At 37.9% G+C, this 25,339-nt stretch overlaps 1 protein-coding gene across 1 annotated transcript in view; it reads left to right on the top strand.

Moving 5' to 3' along the window:
* The window catches only part of LOC124600409 (ankyrin-3-like), a 267,644-nt gene that overhangs the window by 216,366 nt on the left and 25,939 nt on the right, over nucleotides 1-25,339 (top strand). The window contains exons 20-32 of the mRNA XM_047136159.1: nucleotides 4,288-4,512; nucleotides 5,288-5,448; nucleotides 6,534-6,745; nucleotides 7,921-8,125; nucleotides 8,308-8,497; nucleotides 8,581-8,716; nucleotides 8,812-8,994; nucleotides 9,179-9,320; nucleotides 15,101-15,307; nucleotides 17,801-18,030; nucleotides 18,108-18,162; nucleotides 18,242-18,460; nucleotides 18,593-18,658. Coding sequence (XP_046992115.1) covers nucleotides 4,288-4,512; nucleotides 5,288-5,448; nucleotides 6,534-6,745; nucleotides 7,921-8,125; nucleotides 8,308-8,497; nucleotides 8,581-8,716; nucleotides 8,812-8,994; nucleotides 9,179-9,320; nucleotides 15,101-15,307; nucleotides 17,801-18,030; nucleotides 18,108-18,162; nucleotides 18,242-18,460; nucleotides 18,593-18,658 — 2,231 coding nt within the window. The remainder of the gene's footprint in view (nucleotides 1-4,287; nucleotides 4,513-5,287; nucleotides 5,449-6,533; nucleotides 6,746-7,920; nucleotides 8,126-8,307; nucleotides 8,498-8,580; nucleotides 8,717-8,811; nucleotides 8,995-9,178; nucleotides 9,321-15,100; nucleotides 15,308-17,800; nucleotides 18,031-18,107; nucleotides 18,163-18,241; nucleotides 18,461-18,592; nucleotides 18,659-25,339) is intronic.

Raw genomic sequence — 25,339 nt, 5'->3', positions numbered from 1 at the left:
AATTGGGTGTCACTTGTGTCATACGTCTGTACGCAAGATTTCCACACTCCTAAACATCCCTAGGCCCACTGTTTCTGTTGTGATAGTGAAGTGGAAACATGAAGGGACATGTACAGCACAAAAGCATACAGGCCGACCTTGTCTGTTGACTCACAGAGAGCGCTGACAGTTGAAGAAGGTCGTAATGTGTAATAGGCAGACGTCTATCCAGACCATCACACAGGAATTCCAAACTTCATCAGGATCCACTGCACGAACTATGGCAGTTTGGCAGGAGGCGAGAAAACTTGGATTTCATGGTTGAGTGACTGCTCACAAGCCACACATCACTCCGGTAAATGCCAAATGACGCCTCACTTGGCGTAAGGAACCTAAACATTGGATGATTGAACAGTGGAAAAATGTTGTGTGGAGTGACGAATCAGGCACACAATGTGGTGATCCGATGGCAGGGTGTGGGTATGGCGAATGCCTGGTTAACGTCATCTGCCAGCATGTGTAGTGCCAACAGTAAAATTCGGAGACGGTGGTATTAGGGTGTGGTCGTGTTTTTTATGGAGGGCGGCTTGCACCCTTGTTGTTTTCATGGCACTATCACAGCACAGGCCTACATTGATATTTTAAGCACCTTATTGCTTACCATTGTTGAAGAGCAACTTGGAGAAGGCGATTGCATCTTTCAGCATGATCAAACACCTGTTCATAATGCATGGCCTGTGCTGGAGTGTTTACACAACAATAACATCCTTATAATGGACTGGCCTGCACAGAGTCCTGACATGAATTCTATAGAAAATCTTTGGGATGTTTTGGAATGCCAACTTCATGCCAGGCTTCACAGACCGACATCGATACCTCTCCTCAGTGCGGCATTCCATGAAGAATGGGCTGCCACTCCCCATGAAACCTTCAAGCACCTGATTGAATGAATGCCTGTGAGAGTGGAAGCTGTCATTGGGGCTAAGGGAGGGCCAAAACCATATTGAATTCCAGCATTACCGATGGACGGCGCCACAAACTTGTAAGTCATTTTCAGTCAGGTGTCCGTATACTTTTGATCACATAGTATATATTAACATGTCCCTGATGTAAATACTGCACTATTATGCTGGACTTGAATATGTTCACGTCAAAGACAAACTGCAGCAGAAATCAGTGGAAGAGCGAAAATAACATTATTTCCATCTAGTCTGGAAACAATGTTTTTCCTAAATAAAGTTGATTTCCTCTCTATTTTGTTTCAACAAAAGCCTCATAAAATTCATACTGAAGGATAATAGTCATGCTGTATTGTGCTATCTGATATTCCAAAATTAACCATAAGTACTGACAGTGTATGTGACATATAAAGTAAATACAGGGTGGAGAAAAACTGACACGAAATTTTAACCCTGAATAGCTGATGCCAATAGGAACCTCTACTAATTACACTGTGCGCACAATTTTTAAACTACACAAACTTGGTGCCACACTCTCTCTCTCTCTCCATCCCTGTGTGTGTGTGTGTGTGTGTGAGAGAGAGAGAGAGAGAGAGAGAGAGAGAGAGAGAGAGAGAGAGAGAGACCGCACAAATATGCTCATAAAATAATGTATTTTGACATTAGTATGTCCCAGAGCATTAAAAGTACTGACTTCTTTTGATCAATTGATAATGAATTTATATTACTAAAAGTTTTACTTGTTTTGATAGTTTTCTCGTGACAACACATGAGTGTGAATGCTTTGCCTGCCAGAGATTGCAATGTATCCAAGGCAGCCTGCATGTTCGGTGGTAGTGCGCCAGCCTTCGACTCTGGGGGCCTGGGGGCGAATCCGCTGGGGTCCTGACACATTCATTGTAATTTCATGATAAGACATACCAGGAACAAACCTGTCAACAGATGTTAGTTTGCATACAGAAAGTCTTTTACAAATTGTGTTAGTCATGAAAAGGGCCTTTTCTATAGCTAGGACATTGTTTAGTTTAAGCAGGTGCCTGAACTGGTGATCCTCTGATGCGATGTGAGCTTGGTAACATCAAATGGTGTTTTTCTGAACTCTTTCAAAGATCCCTGGCATTGTCCTGATGTGATTGGCAGCATGTTGAATGAAATACATTAATTCCTCTTTGTTTTGAGGTGGTTTGCGTCCAGGTGGGTGAACTGGAAGCTTGAAGAATCCACATAGGAAAAAATCCGATCGCGTGAGGTCTGGTGATCATGGGGGCCATATCCTAGAGCACCTCTGCCAATTACCAGGCTGTCCAAAAGTTCATTTAAATATCCACACAGAGCACAACTGTTATGTGCGGGCACCCCATCACACTGCAACCACATCCATAGCCGTATGTCCAGGGGAACATCTTCCAGCAAGCCAGCTAGAGTTTGTTGCAAAAAGTGAAGGTAATTTGCCCCGGTAAGTCAAGGAGGTAGACAGACCAGCCCTCAATCAGGTGGTCACCCACAATGCATGCTCAAATTTTGAACAAAAATTGTTTCTGGTGTCCGTAGATGTACGTGGCATGAGTATTTCCCTTTGCCCGATAATGAACATTTTGAGTGTTGTGAAGGCCATCCATGTGGAAGGTGCACTCGTCGGTAAACAACACAATAGTGAGGAAGTCAGGATTTCGTGCAACATGTCACAGAAACCACCAGCAAAACCCTAGCCTGAGTTCATAGTTCGCCACAGGATTTAGGTCTTGTACAGGGTGGAAAATAAGTGGATGCTAGCTGTCATCCCTCAAAACCTCCCAGACTAACCAATGAGTGACCCCAGGTCATGTTCAGCGGCTTGAGTACTTGTCGTAGGTGCTTCCTCGAAGCGCTTGAGAACATTCTCTTCAAATGCAGCATCCTGTCATGTTTTCAAGCATCACCATGATATCCCCCTAATGAGCCTGTTTCACCAAGTTGCCAGTGAATTGTGTAAATGTTCGCGGGTGTGGGTGGGTCTTGCTGGATACCGTTCATCATACAATCATCGAGCTTCATGCATGTTACTGTCAGCTAGTCCATAAACAAAAACCATATCTTGTTGTTCTTCAAACAAATACTGTACTGCCATCCTTACTGTATGACTAAAGTGCTGGTGACGTGTATGTGCTCTGAAGCTAAGCTTATGTGTGAGGTGGAGGCAAACAGCGAGACCTATTTGACACACGCGCATATCACTTTGGGGCAGTGACGGGGCTAGGGATGTTTGTATCTGTGAACCAACAACCATAGCACTGCCCATCAACAGACTAATGGAAACAGGGCAATCCCATGGTCAATCAGAGTCTGTGGTGCCAAATTTCCATAGTTTAAAAATGGTGTGTTGTCGACCTGCACAACATTAGTAGTTTTGGTTCCTACTGGCGTCAGCTATCCAGGGTTAAAATTGCATGACACAATTTTTCTACACCCTGTATACTATACCATGTCATGAGAAATCTTAGCAACCTGATAGCATGTCATCAACACAGAGTTTACAGGTTGAACTACCACCATGAGTCCGCTTGACACACTAATAGGATATGGCTAAAGTTCGTCATAAGGACTTCACTCCTCAGACTGCACAAGAGCAAAGGGCAGTTACCTCTTGCCATATCCCTCACCCTTCTGACAGTGGACATCTTGTAGTATGCCCATAGTACCTTGAGAATTTTATTCAATGTGAAGAGAGAAAAACTAACCCCATTTTTCCCCATTAGAAGTAGCAGGTTACTGGCATTACTTCAAAAGGAAGAGAGCCTGGAGGCTAACCTATGTGCTATAACTGTTATTTATATGTTTTGCACTTCAACTTTGCTACACAAAAAGATTGATCTTCTGTACTTGGATTTTGTCTATGCATTGTGGTTGATTGAAAGTTCTTGCTACATACCTATTTTGTGATATTTTGTTGCCACTATGTGTTACTGTGAAGAAAATGTAGGGTTACTTGTCTGTCTCAATAAAATGAAAATACAATATTATGTTGTTTTACTTGCGTATAAGAAGTATAAACATGTTAATGTAGCTATGAAGCAAATGAACATACTTTTTAACTGACTAATAGTATGTGCAAATATCTCTCTCTCTCTCTCTCTCTCTCTCTCTCTCTCTCTCTCTCTCTCTCTCCATCCCTGTGTGTGTGTGTGTGTGTGTGTGTGTGTGTGTGTGTGGTGAGAGAGAGAGAGAGAGAGAGAGAGAGAGAGAGTGCACAAATATGCTCATAAAATAATGTATTTTGATATTAGTATGTCCCAGAGTATTAAAAGTACTGACTTCTTTTGATCAGTTGATAATGAATTTATATTTCTAAAAGTTTTACTTGTTTTGATAGTTTTCTCGTGAGCTTCTTGGTGGATGCTCGTGGGGGTGCAATGCGTGGATGCAGACATTCCGGAGTGCGAGTAATTGTTCCTCCACGTAAAGCAGCAATGCCAATGCGCATCACATGCCGCTATCTCCGCAGGGACAGGTTATCAAATCCACCTCCCTTAATGGAAGGTGAGGCACTTGCTAGCAGAATCCTTGAATTAGGACCTGTTGGAGCGAAATTCCTTGGGTAAGTTCCCACTATTCTGTAACTGCAGTGTTGGATTAGATTTGTCATCTACTTTATGACAATTTTTTTTATCTTTGCTTGCTTGTGTCAATTGCACTCCTTCAGGAAGGAAACTTATTTGTAACAGATAGATTTGAATTCCACTTTTAAATCCTATAAACAGTATGAAATTGAAACTGACAAATTTGATTAAATTATTATAGTTATATGTGTATATACAAGCCTCAGATTGTGGAATGCTATAGTTTAACTTTATATCTTTTTATGTTTTTCAAAGTTCACAACGGTAGCAGCAAACATTTAGTAGTTCTGAAAATTTTCAAATTTCCTTTGCAGAAAATGGATGATGATTAAAAAATATCTAGCTTTAATTCTTAATCGCCACTCATAATTCCTCTGTGCCCTAAATAGGTCATATTTGTCTTTTCGAGGTACTGCTGTTGAACAATCATATAATTTAGTTCAATTATAAACTGCCAAACATCTGACCATACAGAAGCTGTTATGAACATGTGATCAGTGTGGCGTGTAGTCTGATCAAGCAAACTGTGGTTGGAAACAATTATTTTATTCTTTGTAATCCATACTTTTGAGCATGAATTTTGTGTACTGTAATGGGACTAAATGTAATGTTTCATTTTCATTTTATTTGGAATACATAAATTATTTTGCCTTTTTCCATCCAAAGTGCTGCTTGGTCAGGCATACTAAGAGCTGTATTTTATTATTGTCATCATAAGTTATTGTCTAACACATCTTTTTTGTATGTATTCAGACCAGTGATTATAGAAGTTCCTCACTTTGCCTCACTTCGAGGCAAAGAACGTGAGATTATAATTCTACGTTCTGACAATGGAGATACATGGAGGGAGCACACACTTGAAGCGAGTGAAGAAGCTGTTCAGGATGTTTTGAATGAAAGTTTTGAAGGAGAAGGCAAGTATACTCTGCTGCAAAGTGAAAGTATAAGAAAGATTAAACAATGCCTTGCTATAATGCTAAGTAGTAAGTTCATTTGTGAGAGGACTCTGTAAAGTGAAAGACATAAAGTAACTTATTTACTCAGCAAACAGGAGAACATTCCTCAGGGTGGAATCTGCAAGGCAAAATTGGTGGCATGCAAGAAATGCACGAATGTTAGTGATCAGTACCAGACTCATTTCAGCCATACCTAAACAAGCATCAAGAAAAAATGTAAAATGCAGCCCTTGAGGAACAAATATTTGGAAAAGGGAAGAAAAATCAATAGTATGTTATGCATATAAAATATGATGTGAATGTAAATATCGATGGAGGTGGGTGTGTAACAATGAAAAACAGCAGGACTTTATGGAGTTAAACATCTGGCTAGGGGATTAGTCATGTAGAAGGTGGTATACTTAGGGAGAGTAATGTAGTGTCAATTTTTCCTCCAGCTGTATATTCTCTGTTTTGATTACTGATTTGCTTATTGATATTTTCGTTGCTGAATGGAAAAGACACTGTATTATCAACAAAACAATCAAGAATTATTTCACTAACTGCTTTTACCCTTATTAGTAGTGCAGAGACTGTGAAATATATAATTCCCTAAAAATAAACAAATTAATTAAAATAGGAATACAGTAATGAGATGAAATTCATTTTTAAACTTTTTCTTCTTTTGCTAATAAGTCATTAATGTTCTTCTTGAATAAATAGTTCTCAGACCGGCTGCAGGTCACATTGTGTAAATTTCCTCAAGGCGACTACTTGACATCACCAGGTTTTTGGTACGGTTTACCACTCGCAAGTACGTGTAGTAACATAGTTCAGCAGTCCAGCAGCAAGCTGGGAACCATAAATTCACAGATATGCCAAGAAAGCCTGAAGAATCACATATACTCTTCTTGTCTTTCTTGTAGCACAGGCAAGATCTCAGAGGGAAAAAAATATTTTTTTTATCATAAGGACTCTAAATTTCAATATGATCTGTTTTTATGACTGTTATGATCATGAAGTCGCTTTTTTCCACCACATATATGATGAACATCTTGTTTCAGAAATGAGCCAACTTGAAGATCTCCATACAAATCGTATAACACGTATTCTTACGGTTGACTTCCCACATTACTTTGCTGTTGTATCTCGAGTGAAGCAGGAAGTGCATGCTATTGGTCCTGAAGGAGGCATGGTGTCCTCAAGTGTTGTTCCCCAAGTACAAGCAGTATTTCCACAAGATGCCCTTACCAAAAAGATCAGAGTTGGAATTCAGGTATGATAACAAATACAATGATGACATTTCCAGAATTCGTTAAATTGACAGCGAAAAACTAATTACAATCCCATGCTATTTTTTCACTTTGGTGTTTAAAATATGTATGAGTCATCTAGGAATAATTGTGTCAAAAAAGTGTTGTCTAAGTTAAGAACATAAGGGAGCTAATGTCATTGCACTATAATATTTTATTTTTAGATTCTAAAACATTTTTGTCTCCAAAAACAGTCAAATGAAAGGCTTTCTAATGAACATATTACTCTCTAACAGTTCCTTTCTTACTCCTTTTGTGTCTGTTAACAGTGACCTCTTTGTTTGTTAGTACTTTTTTCCCATATTACTTCCTATTTCTTATTTAAAATTACTGACGGGATCTTTCAGTTTTGGATCAATTAATTGGCAGAATTTTGTGTAGTAATATTTCATAACTGTGATAAATGCATGCCACTAAAAACACACAATAATATCAGTTCAAATGAAATTTACATGGCAATTTATATGTAATTAATGTTTACAAATCTAACATTGATGAAATCTTTTTTGGGCTTCCATCCTGGTGGCTTCATTGAAATTCTGCGATGTTTCAACAAAACCTGAAAAGATTTCATCACAGTATACTCTGGACATTTTAATTCACATATAAATCTAACTTTGATCTTTATTTGTACCACTTTTTCATTATTGTATATCGATGCTGCCTTTTGATCTGCAACTCTCAGTGGTCTTACTTTTATCTAGTATTTTCCATCATATTTTTTCCATTTATGTGTGTTGTGAGTTCTGGCAGAAAAAACCATGTGTTTAGGAGTTTGAAATAGAGTGTATATTGATAAGTATATCTGTCAGCCATTCTGTAACTTTCACTTGATTTTGTTTACTGTTAACTTTCAATTTTTGTCATTTTTAATATTGGCAAAATAGTTCATGGGTAAATAGCAAGATGTATGTGTCCAGTGAGCACAATATTTTGCCAAGTGACCATGTTGCCATCATCAAGTGCACTGACAAGCTGTTCGTCAGTGCACCAAATGATGACAACGTGATTGCTTGCCAAAATATTGTGCCTTTTGGATTTTAAAATCCAGCTGTTCACCAGTGAACTACTCTGTCATGAATTATGCCAGGAGAAGCTGAATAAACACAATTTTATTGTTTGCTGCTGCCTCCTTCAGGCTCAACCTATCTCTGCTGATTTGGCAGCAAAACTCCTTGGGAACAGAGTTGCTGTTTCACCTATTGTCACTGTTGAGCCAAGAAGACGAAAATTCCACAAACCAATCACACTGACAATACCTGTTCCACAAGCAGCAAATAAAGGGATGATAAATCAGTATTCTGGAGATGCACCAACACTCAGGTTGCTGTGCAGCATTACAGGTAAAGCATACAGAGGATTTCTGTTTAACGTAAGTATACTAACCGGCTGTGAAAACCTTCATTGTATTTTCATACTGATTATTATTATTGTTATTGTTATTATTATTATTATTATTTGTATTTGTATTTAATGTTCATTCTGTTGTTAAAAATCATAAAACAACATTTTCTGATATTTACAGGTGGAACAACAAGAGCGCAATGGGAGGATGTTACTGGTTCTACTCCTCTGACATTTGTGAAGGACTGTGTTACATTTACTACAACAGTTTCAGCACGATTTTGGCTAATGGACTGCAGGAACATAGCAGATGCAACCAAAATGGCAACGGAGCTATATCGTGAATCTATACATCCCCCATTTATGGCAAAGTAATACTATCTTATTTATGAGATTTCCTCATTTTTTCCATTACTGTCCAGGAGTAATCTATTGAAATTCTCTTACTTTACAGATTTGTTGTTTTTGCAAAACGAGTTGATCTGTTAGAAGCAAGACTGCGTGTGTTTTGTATGACTGATGACAAAGAAGATAAGACACTGGAACACCAGGAACATTTTACAGAAGTGGCCAAAAGCAAAGATGTTGAGGTAGTCTGTTGGACCTACTGCATGTTACAGAAAACAACCAAAATAATGTTGATGTTAGAAATTCTGTTGGATTTTTTTATTCTCCCTTTATACAGGTGCAAGAAGGGAAGACAGTATACATTGAATTTGCTGGTAATCTGGTTCCTGTGATGAAGTCTGGTGACCAACTACAAATGGGTTTCAGAGCATTCAAAGAAAATCGTTTACCTTTCACTGTACGAGTGAAAGATCCAGATGAAGATACTGTTGGTAGAATACTTTTTATGAGAGAACCAAAGGTCAGCTATTTCACTAACTTAATATGTTTGCAGAAAAATATCAAGAATTACGAATGGCCATGTTTTTGTAAGATATTTCATGGTAAAAACAGATTATGTTTAAGCTTTTGTCTGTAATGTGTAATATGTTACATATCCCTTTGTGACTTTGCTTTACCATAGGAACATTTTCTTTTCTCTTTAGGTTGCTAAAGGGGAACCAGCTCAAACACCTATTTGTACTCTCAACATTGTGCTACCAGATAATGTTATTCCTGATGCTGGACCATCAGAACCAGACTTGCTGGAACTAGAAAAAAATTACAGTTTCCTTAGAGATGGCATTAGTAAGTAAAAGAAAATGAAAAAATGTTCTAATTGTTGCACATATTGTGGGTTTATTCCATTCTGCCTCTTACTTTTTTCCTGCAGGAGAATCGTGTATAACATTCTCATTTAATATGTACTTTGTATGATGATGATCACTAGTTATGTTGATTTGTGAGTCAGTGTGTGCCCAGTTTTTCATTGACACCTAAGAAGACTCCAGTTTTTCTGACTTGTTGCTCTGTGAAATCTCTTTTCTTCTTTTCTGCCTCATTTTCCCTGCAATTGCTCTGAACAACCTCTCCAGTAACTCATGTCCTGACAAGAGCAAAATATTGTGTGTGGTATTCTCAGTACTTATCTCCAGTGCCATTATTCAAAAACATCAATTATTTCTTACTCAGCCCCTCCAACAGCACCGATCTCAAAGTTGTATATCAATAACATAAAAACTGTCACTTTGACTATCAGGATTTTCAGCTGCAGGGAAATATTTCTACACTAATTGTCCTATAACTTATCATTGAGCAAAATGTCTTCAGGTGATTAACATGATAACACATTTTCATAAAAAAATCCTTCTATCATTTTGGAGATTGACATGTTCCCGCTATGTTCTGAGATACTGTATTGAATCTTAAACTCAAATTAATGAGAAAGTTTCAGAAAATGTGGAAACAGGTACGCTACACATGCATACTACCATACTGGCCGTGCAGCTTCTAATATCTGCACCATGGTATTTTCATGATAATAAGGATCTCAGCAGCTTGTTTTAATTTCTTTGATGTCTTATATCAGTGATATGCTAGCTCCAGTTGAGAACCATCAGTACACATGACACACCTTCTCCGGAACTGAACTGCACTGAGGCTTATCAAAGAATTAAACAGCTCTGCTTATGTACTTCATGATGTTCCTTCACCTATCAACCTTAACTAAGGTGGTCTGATCTCATGGAAGTGCTGTTCGTTGTTGAAAAGTGAGTTGACAGTTGCAGATTTGCTCTTGGTACACTCCAGTCTCATTTGATGCCACACCCATTTACTAACAGTATTTACAAAACCAGCTGCTTCCATGTCATTTCAAAATACATGGTTAGTTAGTTTCATGTTGCATGGATCATTTGCACAATAAATCATTATGAAGTGGAATGAGTCACTTTACAAACACATGACAACTTAATTTTTAAGTATGGCTACATACTGAACATTTATAAAGTGTGTTCTGTAAAAAATAATCTACAGATGTCAGTTAGTAATTCCTACCCACCATATTTTACACATTACAGTAATAGAAATTCTTCTACAGAGTAGAAAGAGTTGTCAAAGATAAACTTGAGTTTGTTTTCAAATTTTACTTTGCTATCTGTCGGACATTTTATATCCTTGGATGAATTATTAAAATTTTTTTGTTGCAGCATTATGCAGCATTTTTTGTGCTAAAGGTAACCTTAGTGTGGAGTTATGAAAGTCATTTTTTCTGCTGCTATTGTAATTATGCATATCATTGTTCCATTTGAACTGCAGTGAATTATTTATGACAGACTTTGTGAGGGAGTAGTTATATTGTGCAGCAGTAGTCAGAATGCCAAACTCTTTAAATAGATGTCTGCAAGATGATCATGGGTGAACAACACTTACTACGCTTATGCTCATTTTTGAGCATTGAAGACTTTCTTTCTTAAAGATGAGTTACTCTAGAACATTATTCCACATACCATCATTGAATGAAGATACACAAAATATGTCAAGTTACTGATTTGTCTCTCCCTAATATTTGCAATGATGCTAAATGCAAATGTGGCTGAAGTAACCAGCGAATAGTCCAATAAGACATGTCAAAACCTAACCTGAAATTTTGTACACAGGAAGAAGACAATGAAAGAAATGCACTGCCAAAATTTTAGCTGCTCAGAGGCCTGCAAGTATTTTGTAAAAAATGTTAAGTTACACATTTTGCCACATGAAGAACAGCCTATAACAGTGGATTGTACCACCCTGAGCACATATCACGTGACTTGGCGAATCCCTCATGCAGTGCCGTGCAGCGGGATTATCCGTAGTTCACAGATACCGATTTTAAGCATCTAAAGCCCGGTTTGCAATGGACCAAATGGAAGTGAGCACATGCAAATGAGCATTTGCAAAAAATTCACTACCATTCGCTTGTATATGGGTAGAATTATTTATACTAGAGGGAACGGAAGAGAACACAAGGTAGCAAACATTGCCTATGAATGCTGTGCTATTAATTTTTAGTTTTTGGAGCTAATATTTGCAGTATGCAGAATGCAATTCTATCTTGTTAGAGCCACAATACGAAACTTTGCTATTCAGTAAGGATTGTTTTCCATGGCAAGTGCACTGTTACTGAAGGAGTGTACATTTGACTATCAGTGAAACAGTTATTTGTTTATTTCCTGTAGTTGTCACAAAAAGGTGAAGTGTGTTTTGAATGAAAAAAAAGGCATTTTTCGTGCACCAGGCACATTGGACAAAGGAAAAATGGATGCAGTCAGGCTCTTTGCAGTAACCACTAGTTTTATTTAGACTGAACTGGGATGGAGTCAGAAATGGTCTTGGCCATTGTTCTGCATATTGCGATGCATACCAGACATACTTGATCAAATTCGTAAAATGTGGCGAAGAATACTGGTAATGCACAAATGACTGTAGCTTAAGAATACCATTCTGCTGATAAACCTGAAATGAGAGAGAGGATCAGAAATTATGTTGTCTGATAATTTTCTGAAAAATGCTTTCGACTGTAAAAAAAATTCGCTATCGAGAGGTTGAATTGCACTACTAGTTTCAGGGCGAGTCCACATTACATTTATAGATTTTTTGTTGTTCTTCACAAAAATAGAGGCATAATTATGTCCAGACCATGAATCCAACAAAAGCAACGAATTAGTTTCTGCAGCTGGTAGGAATATGTTTGGAAGGAAATGTTGAAAATTATTTTTCCCCATTTTTCTTGGTTTTGATATGTCGATTACAAGATGTAATTAAACAATCCATTCCTTATTTTTGGATCTAATTTGCCTTGCGGTTCTTGAAGACAGATATACTGCTGCGAAAACAATAAACCACTCGCACTTATCACTGGCATTATCATATATGAATGTGTCATTGCATTCATTGATTGGGCAACCGGCTCCATCTGTTTTTCACCCCAAAATGATAAAGTGCAGTGTGCATGCAGTTCTTCCATGACACCTGACTGATCAGTGTTATAAACAGCAGTTACGGGGATAACAGCAAGTTATGTCCTAACATCAGCTATGTATTTCTCTATAGCATTGTCTATCACTGGCAGCTGCTGTACATGTTTACGTGATGTAAACTTGGTAATTTTTGCGACTTCCTGTTCTGTATGATTTCATGAACCTGCGTAGCCAGGTCAACAAAGCCTGACTGATGACCTCAGAAGTTAAGTCCCATAGTGCTCAGAGCCATTTTTGAACAAAGCCTGGAAATTATCGATATTCATGTGAGATGCAAATCAGAGTGCCCAGTCTCATAGATCTCCATCAGTAATGGTGCATAGCCTCTCACGAACAGCTCTAAATCTTTTGAACAATTTTTCACTCAGATGGTATCAGGTTTCCGTTTGGTGCATATTTCTTACTTCAAGTAATTCATTCTTCCGTTTCTACAGTTCACACTCCGATTTTATGAAACAGAAATGCCTTTGCACACTGCATAACTTCAAGCGTTTTTTCCGTCCTTCGTTTAACCAAAATTTCATTGCCTTTTCTTTGTTGCTGAAAGCTGTTGCAGTATGTGTTCTTTTTAGGCATGGAAGGTATTCTTCTTTAGAACTGTTACCGGCACAAATGACTTTGTCTGAACCACAATTCATGGAATCATCTCAGTTATTTCCTGTTTCTTCTAACGTATCCACAATTTCAAATGAAATGTTGATATCATTCAAATGAATGTCAAGGAAATCAACTAACAAATGACACATTTGTACATCCTCAGGAGAAGTAGGTGATTTTGGCTGGGAACCACATTCTTCATATTTCATCATTGCTAAATTGAGAACATTAATTGGATTCCACATTATTGTGAAACTGGAAGAAAAAAAAGGTACTATTGGCAGGCATGCCTTATGAAGGCACAGTAAATATTAATTCAGCTTTATCTGTATTGTCAATACTTACCAATCCTGCAAAAAGCAACTGATAATTTGTAATAGATGTTACTTGAGATGGTGATTCGAGAGAATTGTAACTATGTACTGTAGTGTCAGAAAAACTATCAGAGAACGGTAATCTGAAATGTCCTTTAAAAATTACTGTTGAATCCTTCCTAGTCATCAAATATGGGGTATCTAGGAAACCTACTTCCTCGGATTGATAGACAATGATTCAGGCAAATCGTACTAATGAGTTTTATTACAAAATGAACAATTAGACTACGGAACTTTGTGTTATCTATATGTGTCACAAGCAAAGGGTGACAAACAAAATATGCAAGGTTCTTCAGCATAACCAATCCTAATACAAGTGAAGTAATACAGTTGATTCTTCTAATTAGGTCGTTTGTCTTGAAGCTTCTGTAGAACTGGGCCATGGCCAATCGGTCATGGCACTTATGTTCTCTTCACATAGAGGCTACTGCTGTCGTGTTGTTGTCCTGGAGAGGGGTCGGTCAGCGTTCAGTTGACTGATGTCTTCTTCACAGCCCTCTCTACTCTCTCATTCCTGACTGGCATGACAGCGCTTGACTTTACACCATAACAATTATGATCAGGTCGTGCCACGTTTCCTGTATACAAATGTACTGCTGAGCTCAAGCTACGAGTGTGCCTAGTTGTGCATGCGCAGTTGCTACAGCACCAGTAGTGGTGTACTCATTGTTGTAGGTGTCTACCAGGCTGTTCAGCAGTTCTTTGAGATATCTCCTCCAGTTCTCTAGATTCCCTTCATTTGTAGTGATCAGTTTCCCCATATTAACAGAATCTTCCGTCGGTTCTTGGTAGAACAACATTATTATAATAAATGAAAAGCACCAGTTTGCTTTTGTTCTAGAATATTATTTTTATTGCTAACCGGTTTTCGGCTTACAAGGCCATCTTCGGACATTTAATGTCTGAAGATGGCCTTGTAAGCCGAAAACCGGTTAGCAATAAAAATAATATTGTAGAACAAAAGCAAACTGGTGCTTTTCATTTATGATCAGTTTTCCATTCTCATCCTTCATTATCATAGGCTTAGTTGTGTACTCTTTTCTGCAGCTTCTCATTGTCCAGTAAAACTGTTCAGTATTGTTCTGGCTGTAGCCCTCCTTGCCTTCTCTGTTTATTTATTTGTTTATTTATGAATGAATGATATTTTCTCTTCAGTTCTCTTGTGACTATTTTCATATTTGTTATTGCTCATCACTGCCTGTCTGGCTGTCTTCCTGGCCTCAACTGCTTTTCTACATGATTCACTGAACGATTATTTGCATTTGATATTGTTGTTATTGTTATCTATTAATAGTTCCTGTGCAGTCTCCTTTATAACTGTTATTGTCTTGTTCTATTTTGTATCGATATCTTCACCTTCTTTCCTATTGCTTTTGTTTTCTAGTTCTGTTAATCTATTTTTAATCTTTATCTTAAACTACTTCTCCACCTCCTCTTCTTTTAACCTACTCACATCTTCTCTTTGTGTTCTTTTGCCACTGTTGCTCTTACTTGGTTGTTTTGGTAATGATTCTTCCATTAAAATGAGATATTCTCTGTGTAATATTCACACCTAATAACACATGTGTGTAACATAATTTTTATTTGTTAATTTATGTAGGTCATCCAGATGCTATTCATCGGGCTGACATACGCCTCTCAGATATATCAAACCTTCTTGGATCGGACTGGGTGGCCTTAGCTGGTGAGCTAGGAATCTCAACTTCAGATGTAAATCTAATAAAGACTGAATATCCAGACAATGTGAATCAACAAGCCATGGTGATGCTGCGATTGTGGCTTCAGACATCGGGTAATAAAGCAAATGGTAAGTTAGTAATCTCCAAAAAAACAATCTATTTCTGGTATAGATGATATTTTCTGTACATTCAGGTATTCGTTACAATAGTTTGGTGAGTGTACACGTGAAATTTTCATGTCTCAAGTGATATTTATTTGTTCCTTATGTTTCACATTCATTTATCTGTGCAAGGTAGCGCCAGAAGTTGTAAACTTTGTTGCTAGTGAACATCATAGAGAGAGATTGCTATTTATATCACATGCTATCAGTATCATTTTAAAGGTTTAGTGCCTCTAAGTGGGTCGTATCAGTATGAAAGGTGCTGTTCTCTAAAAAATATCACTTTTAGATAGTCAGAAACTTTGGGACAGTGTTACACTTATTATTAATTCTTTATCCTCAACTGCAGACATAAAACATTTGTCAACTCTCATTTTCAGAACTGTCTTTGCATCGTACTGTGACTTCTACCATTAGGTATTTGCAGGATTACAAAGGCAAATGTTTGGTACAAAGTATATTCAGTAGAAATGTTTCTATATTGATTATCAGTTTCTGATCTCACAGGTGTTACTTTTTGTCTCTACTTGGATATTGTCTGAATTAATCTTTTTCCTTAATGGTTTCCTTTTCGTCTGTGTGACAGTGTAGCTTATATTTCTGCCATATTATATTTTGATTTGCAATGTGGATTTGCCTAGTCAAAGTTCAGTGTGTATATGAATGTAGTTAGTGGTTTATTGGTTGTTTTTCATGAAATTATATTTTATTGCATTTCAAATTAAATTGCCTAAATATGTTCATTTCCTTTTTTAACCATGCTTCTGTACATCATACTGAAGCTACACAAAGATTCATTTCCATTTCTAATATCTAGTTTAATGAGATATGTAGAATACTGTGGAGATAGTTGCTATAGATTGGTTCATATTCTAGGATTGCAGGGTCAGTTTGTCTGTATATTTGTAACTACTTGCCACACATTGACCATTTCAGTAAAGTACTAACAAATAGCTCACCATATTTTTTTCGTATTGTGGCCAGTCCTTGATGCCATAACTCCAGTTGACCTCCTTCATGGAAACTGTCCAGACATCAATATTAGGTTGTTGCACAAGTTTTGTAGCATTTTTCTGTAAGGAAGCACAACAGGTGCATGTAATAGGACTTCAGTCATCACTACTATATTCTTCTTCACTATTATGACAGTCTGCCAATGCTGGGGTAACTTTTCAGTTCCAAAACTGTAGAAGTCATGTGGTATTGAGGTGAAGAACTCGTTGCACCATGTTTGGAGTGCATTTTCATATGGAAAGGAAGTTCTTGGTAGGTTGTTGATAGGGAACAGAAACGGTGAAAATCTGAGAGTACAATCGTAGTTGCTGCCAATAAATGTCAGAAGTGTTGGTTACATCTCGGGGAACCAATTTGTGGTACACCAAACGTCATTATTCCACCAGATTCATAAGATTATCTTTTGTGAATGTGCACAGGTCTTCGTACAGGGATTTGTTGCTTTGTTCAGGCTCAACCATTCCTCTCTTTCCCTTGTGTTAATATAAAGATGCCATTTCTCATGACCGGTAATGATACAGGACAGGAATGTTTAGTGTTGTTCATGAGCCAATTAATGATGAGCAAGCAGAGTTGCACACATAGTCACCTACTAATTTATGTGGTTTTGGCTTAGAGCATATGGTACCCATACACCTAGTTTTTGAATCTTCCCCACTGCATGCAAATGTCACATGATGGTGGAATGATTACAGTTCATCACATGTACCAGTTCTTGAGTACACTGATGTGGATCATTGTGGATTAATGCGCTTAAACGATCTTCACCAAACCTGAAGGTCTTCCTAAACATGGAGAGTCACTAATGTCAAAACGATCCTCCTTAAAATGAGAAAACCATTTTCTTGCCATGCTTTGTCCAATGGCATTATCCCCATACACAGCACAAATGCTTCTGGTTGCCTCCACTGTTGTCAGCTCTCTATTGAACTCAGACAGAATAGTATCTTGGAAATGTGATGATTTCTCCACTAGGCACTCCATTTTCTATGTCCACACTCCACTCACTATCTCCAAATGACAAAATGATATGTAAACTCAAATAGCAACAGTGTACCACAAAATAAAAAAATGTCACTTTATAAATAAACCCGTAGCAGCTGGAATACCAATGTGCAAAACAAAAATGCTACAAAGTTATTCATTTCACAGAAATATTCTCTGTACTTAGAAGAAATTTGAGTTTGTCATGTCCACATAGTTAACTTTACATAAATTATAATACTATATATGGCTGACAGCCTTGAATATTGCACACAAACAGGCTTAATGAAGAAACTTAGCAAAGTCTTAGGAAGTTGACACTACAGACTGAACTTAGTGCCTATGTGTCTGCTATTTGGGTCATAATTGCATTATTGATGCGAATGATAAAGCAGAAAGATTTAGGACTTCCATGTGTACTTTATACAAGAGTTTATATGAAAATCAATTATTAATTTCCAGGAAATGTGTTGGAAAAAGCACTTCGAAAAATAAATAGGGATGATATTGTGAATCAGTGTGTCTTTAATGTGGAGCTTGTGACAGATGACATGGAACGTGCTGTAGCTAAAGTTCATCTTGACCAATCTGGTTTTGACAACCTCCGAGAGGAGCTTGGACCATCTCGAGATGCAACCCTTCGACGAAATACAAGTCTTGATCCATCTTACACAGAGCAAGATTTAATGAAGGTACTTACCATTTCAGTTTTTTATATAATTTTATTTATTATATTTTTTATATTATTAAACAATTTCTGCTTCTACAGGAGTCTGAATCTGTTGAAGAACTGGTAAACTCCGAGAAACATGCCAAAGATAAAGGTAAAATTTGATAGTGTTTCCATATATTTAGTAGAAAGGCCTCAATTTAGTAAATTGTCAGCCTTTTGCCCATTTACAGGTGATGAAAAAATGGCAGGACTTGAGCAGAAGGATTATGTAGAAGGTGAGGAAAAGTATGCAGCTGAAGAAAAGGATGTGAAAGGAATTATGGAAGATTTTCTGTCTCATGAGAAAGGACAGACATATAGAAATGAGATACAGAAAGTTTCAGATCAGTTAGAGAAGCTAGACGTTTCGTCACCCCACATTGTTGAGACAACTGTAATAACAAAGAAGGGTGAGATGATGTATTTGAATCCACAGTTATAATATAATTAATTGGCCTCGATGTCAGTCATTTGAAGCCTATGTATAAATACACATACTGTTTCTAAAACATCTGATGTAATACTGTCTTTATTATTTTCAGAGATTCACTCACCAAAATCATCCAAGACGCCACCTCCAAGTCCAGCAGAAATCCAAGATAATTTAGGTATATAACCCATGTAAATATTGTAGAATATATTTTTAAAATATTTGTCACTGTTTTACATTTTTCAAAACCTGTTGCAATACTAGTAATGGAGTGCACATATTAGGGTTGAAGGTCTTTCAGGGTTGCCACAAGTTCTGGAAATCAGGGAATTTCAAATGTGTCAGAGAAATTTCAGGGAAATCTCATTTTTGTCTTAGTAGATGAAATTGTCGCTGGCTGGGTGCTGCTACCCTACTTCCTCATTCTTACTGCTTCTCCCCTTCCTACCACTCCCCTCAGCTTGCAGTCAGTGCTGCCACCACTTCTTGCCACTAGGCTAGCAGCTGCCAATGACAGGCAGCGAGGCTTGAGGAGTGGTTTGTTTGGATCTGATTCTCAGAGATTGTTGATGCAGCAGCCAGAGACGGCGGTCAAGTATGCATGAGTTGTCATTGTGTATGTGCTCTCATTTTCTGACAAAGGCTATGGCCAAAAATTTAGTTGTGAGACTGTGGTTGTCTTTTCTACATGGCTGTCTGTGGCTCAGCGATCATCTTTATGGTGAACTGCTACCTATCTTCATTAGTACTGATTCTCAGAATATTTGCACAAGTTATCTGCTGCATAGATTGATCACTGCGGCCTCATTTCATCAACATGGTGCCTTTGACATGCTGGCCACATGAGTAGACTTTCATGATGGCCAAAACTGCATGCCATTTCTGCATATCTGCAGCCCATCGTTTCCCACTAATCTGCAAGCCCCGCCCATTGGATCTGGTCTCACTGATCTACCTGCAGGCCGGATCTGTTTGCGTGCAGCATAATGTAGCTGATTTTCATGGTTTATCCATGGACCTACGACTGCAGTGCTCCTCGGCAGGCCAGAGGCCGCGGGCGATGGAGTTTAGGAATTGTGACTGTCTCATCACAAGCACATTGTACAATGTGGTGTTTTATAGACTTTTATTTATTCTAGTACATTTTGGCACCTTGAAAGTAGTTTATATTTTAGAAAGTATGAGTGATAACAAGAAGAAAATGGTGGCAGTCACTGGCAGTTTGTTCACTACGTACTCATATATTTCTTGAAAGAAAAATAGAACCAACATTTTATTGGTGGTCACCTATGATGTTGGTTTACACACTTCTTTCAAGACACCTACATTTTTCTTAGCTTATTTCTGAAATCAGTGAAGATATTTGAAATCTGTCTTGTGACACCAAGGAAATGCGTAGTTTTCTCACCAAATGTGTTTCGTTTTATTGAAATAAAATAGCAACAGTGGCCTTAATGAAACACATATACCGTTTGGCTTGCTTTCTCCATCTAAAAACAGTTCATTACAAAAGATGTTCATGTTAGTACTTAAGATTTTTGCTCACACTGGGGAGAAATATGAAAGTCCTTACATTTTTTTTTTGGTCAATTTATGTCTTTACTTACCATTGAGATCACAAAATTTATCAGGGAAAAATGCTAAAACTTGTCTGGAAATCAGGGAATTTCACTTGGGGAAACTTATGGCAACCCTGTCTGTATCATCCTTTTGAATCACATCAATGTTTTTTTTAGAGTAGTTATGTTTGTGTGTGTCAAAAATCATCAAACATTATCATGGGTGAAGACATGGTTCATTAACTGTAAACAGTCAAGAAGATGACTCAGGCACTGGAAGAGAATAATTATATTTTATGTTTATATATAGTATCTTAAAAACATTATCAGTCTTTGAAAAGGAAACCACATCAAAAAAGCATGTTATCTAAGAAACAAAACAAGAAATAAATTTTCAAGTCAATATGTGAAGGAACCAGAAAGTCATCCTGTCAAAGTGAGTTATTGTGTTTCAGAGACATCACTGATCAGTGATCAGATCTTTTGCTACACAAGAAAATTTTAATACTAGCCAAAAATGTGATTAACAGCTCAGAATATATGTGACTCGTGGTTATTTATATCACAACAGGTAGACAGTCAGAAAGAAATGTCTCATATTTGTCGTCTCATGAAGAGTTTTCCTGTGGCCCCAATGACTGAGTATTGTTTCATATTCTTTGGGAATGTCACATGTTGTGTTAAGAGATAATAGTGGTGTCATGTTTGAGAAAATGGCTGACATGTGAGTGTTAGACTGTGTGTGGTAAAAGAAATCTGAGAAGCTGAAGTTGAAACATGATTCATATTGATGGGGTGCTACAGTGGGTATAATACAGCTGCACTCTGTGTTTGTCATCAATTAAAATTGCTGGATGAATGCTGTTGACTAATCAGACCACCAGATAACGTAGGGATGCAATGTAATGCAAGCTTTCCATCATTATATAAAAAAAAAAAAAAAAAAAAAAAAAAAAAACATTAATATCATTCTTTTTAAACAAAGTTATTCAAAGGTTTTGTACATGCTGGATGTCACAAGCATTAAAAATCATAATAAAGAGGCAAGGAAATAAATAACCACCAACTTACGTACATTTTCAGAGTGGGAAGAGAGGAGGTCTTAGAAAATACTGTGACAGCATGTAGACGTGGGTTCGTTTCTTTTAGTCTGAATTTGAAAAGGGAGTTGAAGGAATTGTACCACATAGTGTCACTGAAGAAGAACATTTCAGAACTGCACAATCCTCAGAGAAAGTAAGGGTGAGTGCCTTTTGTGGTCAGCATTGTATGGACCTGATGAATATTTGGGAAAAGCAGCAAACAATCATTTGTGGGAATATGTCATCACCAAGTTTGCTAATAAAAACTTAGTTTTGCATTATTGTGCAATATCGCTCACAAGATTAAAAACCAATGCTAAGATTGCAGGGGAAATCATGCTTCACTGCCATACATCACAAACCCAATATATGCAAAGTTTCATCTGTTCAGGCCTCTAACAGAAGATTACCATACTTGCTATTTTGAATATTTTTCATGTCGGAATATGGGCCTTTGTTTAGAGATTAATAAAAACTGTTGAGATGGATGGAAATATTTAAAAGTGCACCATTTTTCGTGAATGTTGTAGCTACATGACATGTAAATTGACACTGATTCCTTGAAAGTAAACCAGAAAAAAATGATAAGGTACTAAGTTCTGACTGATTTTTATATCTAAGGCATATTGAGAAAGCAAGGGCTGTTTGCTTTTATATATATGTTACCATCTCAGAACAGTGTTGGACAATAGTAGCATCATCTATTGATTGTTTACAAAGTTACAGAAGCCTTTGTTTCATTTCAGCCATATTTGTGATGGGTGAAAGGAAACAATAATGACTTCAAAAATTGTTGCTTCTGTCAGTTATGAAGAGCATACTCTTGTTAGATTTTTATGTGCAAAATTATCTACAGCTGCTTAATTTCATCAAATATTGTGCCTGATTTGTGGGACAACAGTATTGAATGAAGGAAGAGTTAGGCAAAGTGGCTAAACAAGTAGATAAGATGAAGAGTGGATTGGCAGGCCCAGACTCTAGACCATGAAATCATGCAACAAGTGGACCAAAGAGTGCGATCTGATGAGCAAATGATGATTGATACTGTAGCTACAAATCTCCTCGTGTCAGACACACTGCTGTTTTGACAATTGCATGGAAAATTGTGTGCATGTTGATGGCAAAGATACTAATCAACCAACACAAAGAGCAAATAATGCCAAGCAATTGAGCATTTTTGAACTACTATTGACAAGATGGATATGATTTGTTTTCCCACATTGATGTGGATGGCAACACACAGGTAACCTGCACCAGGCCAGACACACCTGGAGCAGAGCCGAGTGGGCCTAGCACTTCAGCTTCCCTCAATACTGCACTGCTCTGTGCTGATGTGTCAGTCAGATGGTTATATGCCAAAGGCAGCACAAATGACAAACAGGAAGACTTGTTTGAAACACAGTGGGACTATTTCCAAGAGGCAAATATTGTAGCGTACTTTTATAAACAGGGTTTTATCACTAGCATTTATTTTCATCTTTTTATCCTTCTGCCAAAGCAATAACTATATTACTTAAACATTAAGTTGTGATATTTATAAATTTGTACATTTCAGTTTTATGATATGTAAATGTTTGGAATTATGGTTCATGATATAGCCAAAAGCGTGAAGACACTCAGATCAAAATGTAACAGTGGAGACTCCAACTTGGAGTATCAACAACACCCCTTCCTAAAGTGGTGTTCTGTTGCCCATCCAACCTCCACAGCATCCCAGTCCATCCCTATGCCACTCCCAATCACAACACCTTGCCACAGGAATCATATCCCTGAGGAAGACATAGGTGCAAGATCTGCCCAATCCACCCATCCAGCACTTCCTATTTGAGTTCTGTCACATGCTTATCCTACCCCATCAGAAGTTGGGCCACATGTGACAGCAGCAATGTCATATACCAGCTCTGCTGCAATCGTAGCACAGCTTTTTATATTATGCTACCAACCAGATGTCAACCAGAATGACCAGTCACTGCCAAAGTGTGGCCAAGAGCAAAGTAGGCCATCCTGTGGTGCAGCATGCTGCCGAACATAGCATGCTTGATTTCAGTGACTGCTTCACACACTGGATCCTCTCCTCCACCACCAGCTTTTCGGAACTGCGCAGTTGGGAGTTATCATTAAAATATGTTTTCTGCTCCTGAAATCATCCTGGCCTCAGCCTCCTACGTATTCTCTTTTCCACCTTCTTTGTGTGCTTTCCTTTGCCAACACACCCACCTTTCCTCTTTCCTGATCCTCTCCTTTTTTGCTCCTCATTCCTCCCCCCTCCCCTCCCCACTTCCCTGCCTCACAGCTCCCTGACGCTGCGCCTGTTGGCAGTGTAGTTCCTGCATGCTCCGTGAGACAGTACTCCCTTCTCTCCCCCCCCCCCCCCCCCCAAATGCACCCGTAACCCACCATCCCTTCCCCTTAAAGGTTACTGCTTCTGTTCTACATGACAGTTGCAGTTCAGTCAGAGTTGCCACTGATGGCAGTTGTATGTGTGTGAAATGTTCTTGTTTGTGTGAATGAATGTGTGTGTATGTTTCCTTTTGTGATGAAGGCTTTGTCTGAAAGCTAATGTGTAAGTGTCTTTTTGTATTGTGCCTGTCTGCAATTTAACATGTCATCTTTACGGTAAGTAGCAATCTTTCCTCGTACTGTTCAGATTAAAATGTATTAGTCTTGAATGTTGGCAGGACTTTGTCAATACCACAACAGAAAAAAAAGTCAGTACACATTGTTGAAGCAGACATTGAAATAACTTTTCTGAGCAGTCGAAAATATTGCTCTGGGAGTAACATTTTATAAAAATCTTGTAAATTTGTGGACTGGACAAAGAGGTAATTGAGACAAGTGCTATACTGTAGATCTATCAGCTCAAGTTGAAAGTAATGATGTACATCAGCAGTCAAAAACGACAACAGTCTGACAAATAAATCAAAATGTCTTTAAGCATGCAAAGTCTTGGAATCTGTTTGAGAACACATCATGATATGTTCCGATTAATGAAACTTATGTCAGTCATGTCTTGCACACAACTGAGTGTCTCAGGTTTCAGGAAATGCTACATCTCATGAACCTGAATTTGATTTTTCCATAGTTTCAGCTTTTATTTGAAACCACCAATCTTGTCCACAATACCTGTTACCAAATTATTCTCCTCTTGCACTGATAGATTTGATGAATTGAAATAATTGATGGCATTGAATGTACAAATAAGGTCAACAGTCCAATCAGGATCGTTCATATGCTTATCCTCTGGAATGTTGTGATTTCTTCTTGCAAATTAAGGAACCTCTTCAGGACTTGGCCTTGCCACCTAAATTTGTAGTGGAATGAAATATCGGGTGACATCAGACAGGAATTCTTTAAATGTAAGAAGTACTGATCCGAGAGACTGAATATAGTTCATTGCATGAACAGTGGCCCTCATTGTATAATTTTCCTTATTGACTTAGTTCATAGTGCCTCTTGACATTTCAGGAAGTGAGCTGCAGCTGTCAATGAGGCCTCGACAGATTCCAGTTTCTCCACTATCTAGCTAGCAAGACCATTTTGCACTTGCTGCATTGATGATGCACCATTTGTTGTGCTGCTGACCATGTGTTTCCATTCCACTCCAAAGGAATCAGTTACCATCTCCAAAATGTCAAAATACCTGTGCTAGTAATAGTGTCCTCCTGTGAGATGAAACTCAGAAGCTCCTTTGTCACCTCTAGCTGAATGTTAACTCTCTCATGAAACTCCCCAACTGGGCTGTGCCTGGCATGTTGATAGGATCATCAAGTGCGATGAAAATTGCTGTGAAGTTGGGTGCCTTTTTAGTCAGCTGATGGTGTACATCTGCAGCCATATTCACTGTATGACGAGAAAGTATTCAAACTTCTGCTGGATGCAAAACCTGCCTCGAAATGTCTTCCATTCTGTGGGATTTTGAAAACTGTTGTGCAGCTCACTTGTACTGATGGCCCCTTGATGTCAATTTCTCACAAAATGGTTATTATATGTCATTCATATTGCACATTGGTAACTGTTACTACTTAGCTATCTAGGTAGGCACTTCTTTCTTAAACCTTTTTAACATGTTATTTATAAGATTATGTTACATCTTTACTTTCTCTTTTACATTTTTTTCAGTAAAGACTGCCTTCAGTTCAGCCACCATTTTCTCTCTTTTGTCAGAAGACAAGTGCATCATTTCATTTTTGTTTCAGTTGTAGTGGCATACCAGTGATT

This window comes from Schistocerca americana, chromosome 1, assembly GCF_021461395.2.
Source record: "Schistocerca americana isolate TAMUIC-IGC-003095 chromosome 1, iqSchAmer2.1, whole genome shotgun sequence".
In the NCBI taxonomy this organism is placed as follows: domain Eukaryota; kingdom Metazoa; phylum Arthropoda; class Insecta; order Orthoptera; family Acrididae; genus Schistocerca; species Schistocerca americana.
This window is presented reverse-complemented; position numbering and strand designations above follow the sequence as displayed.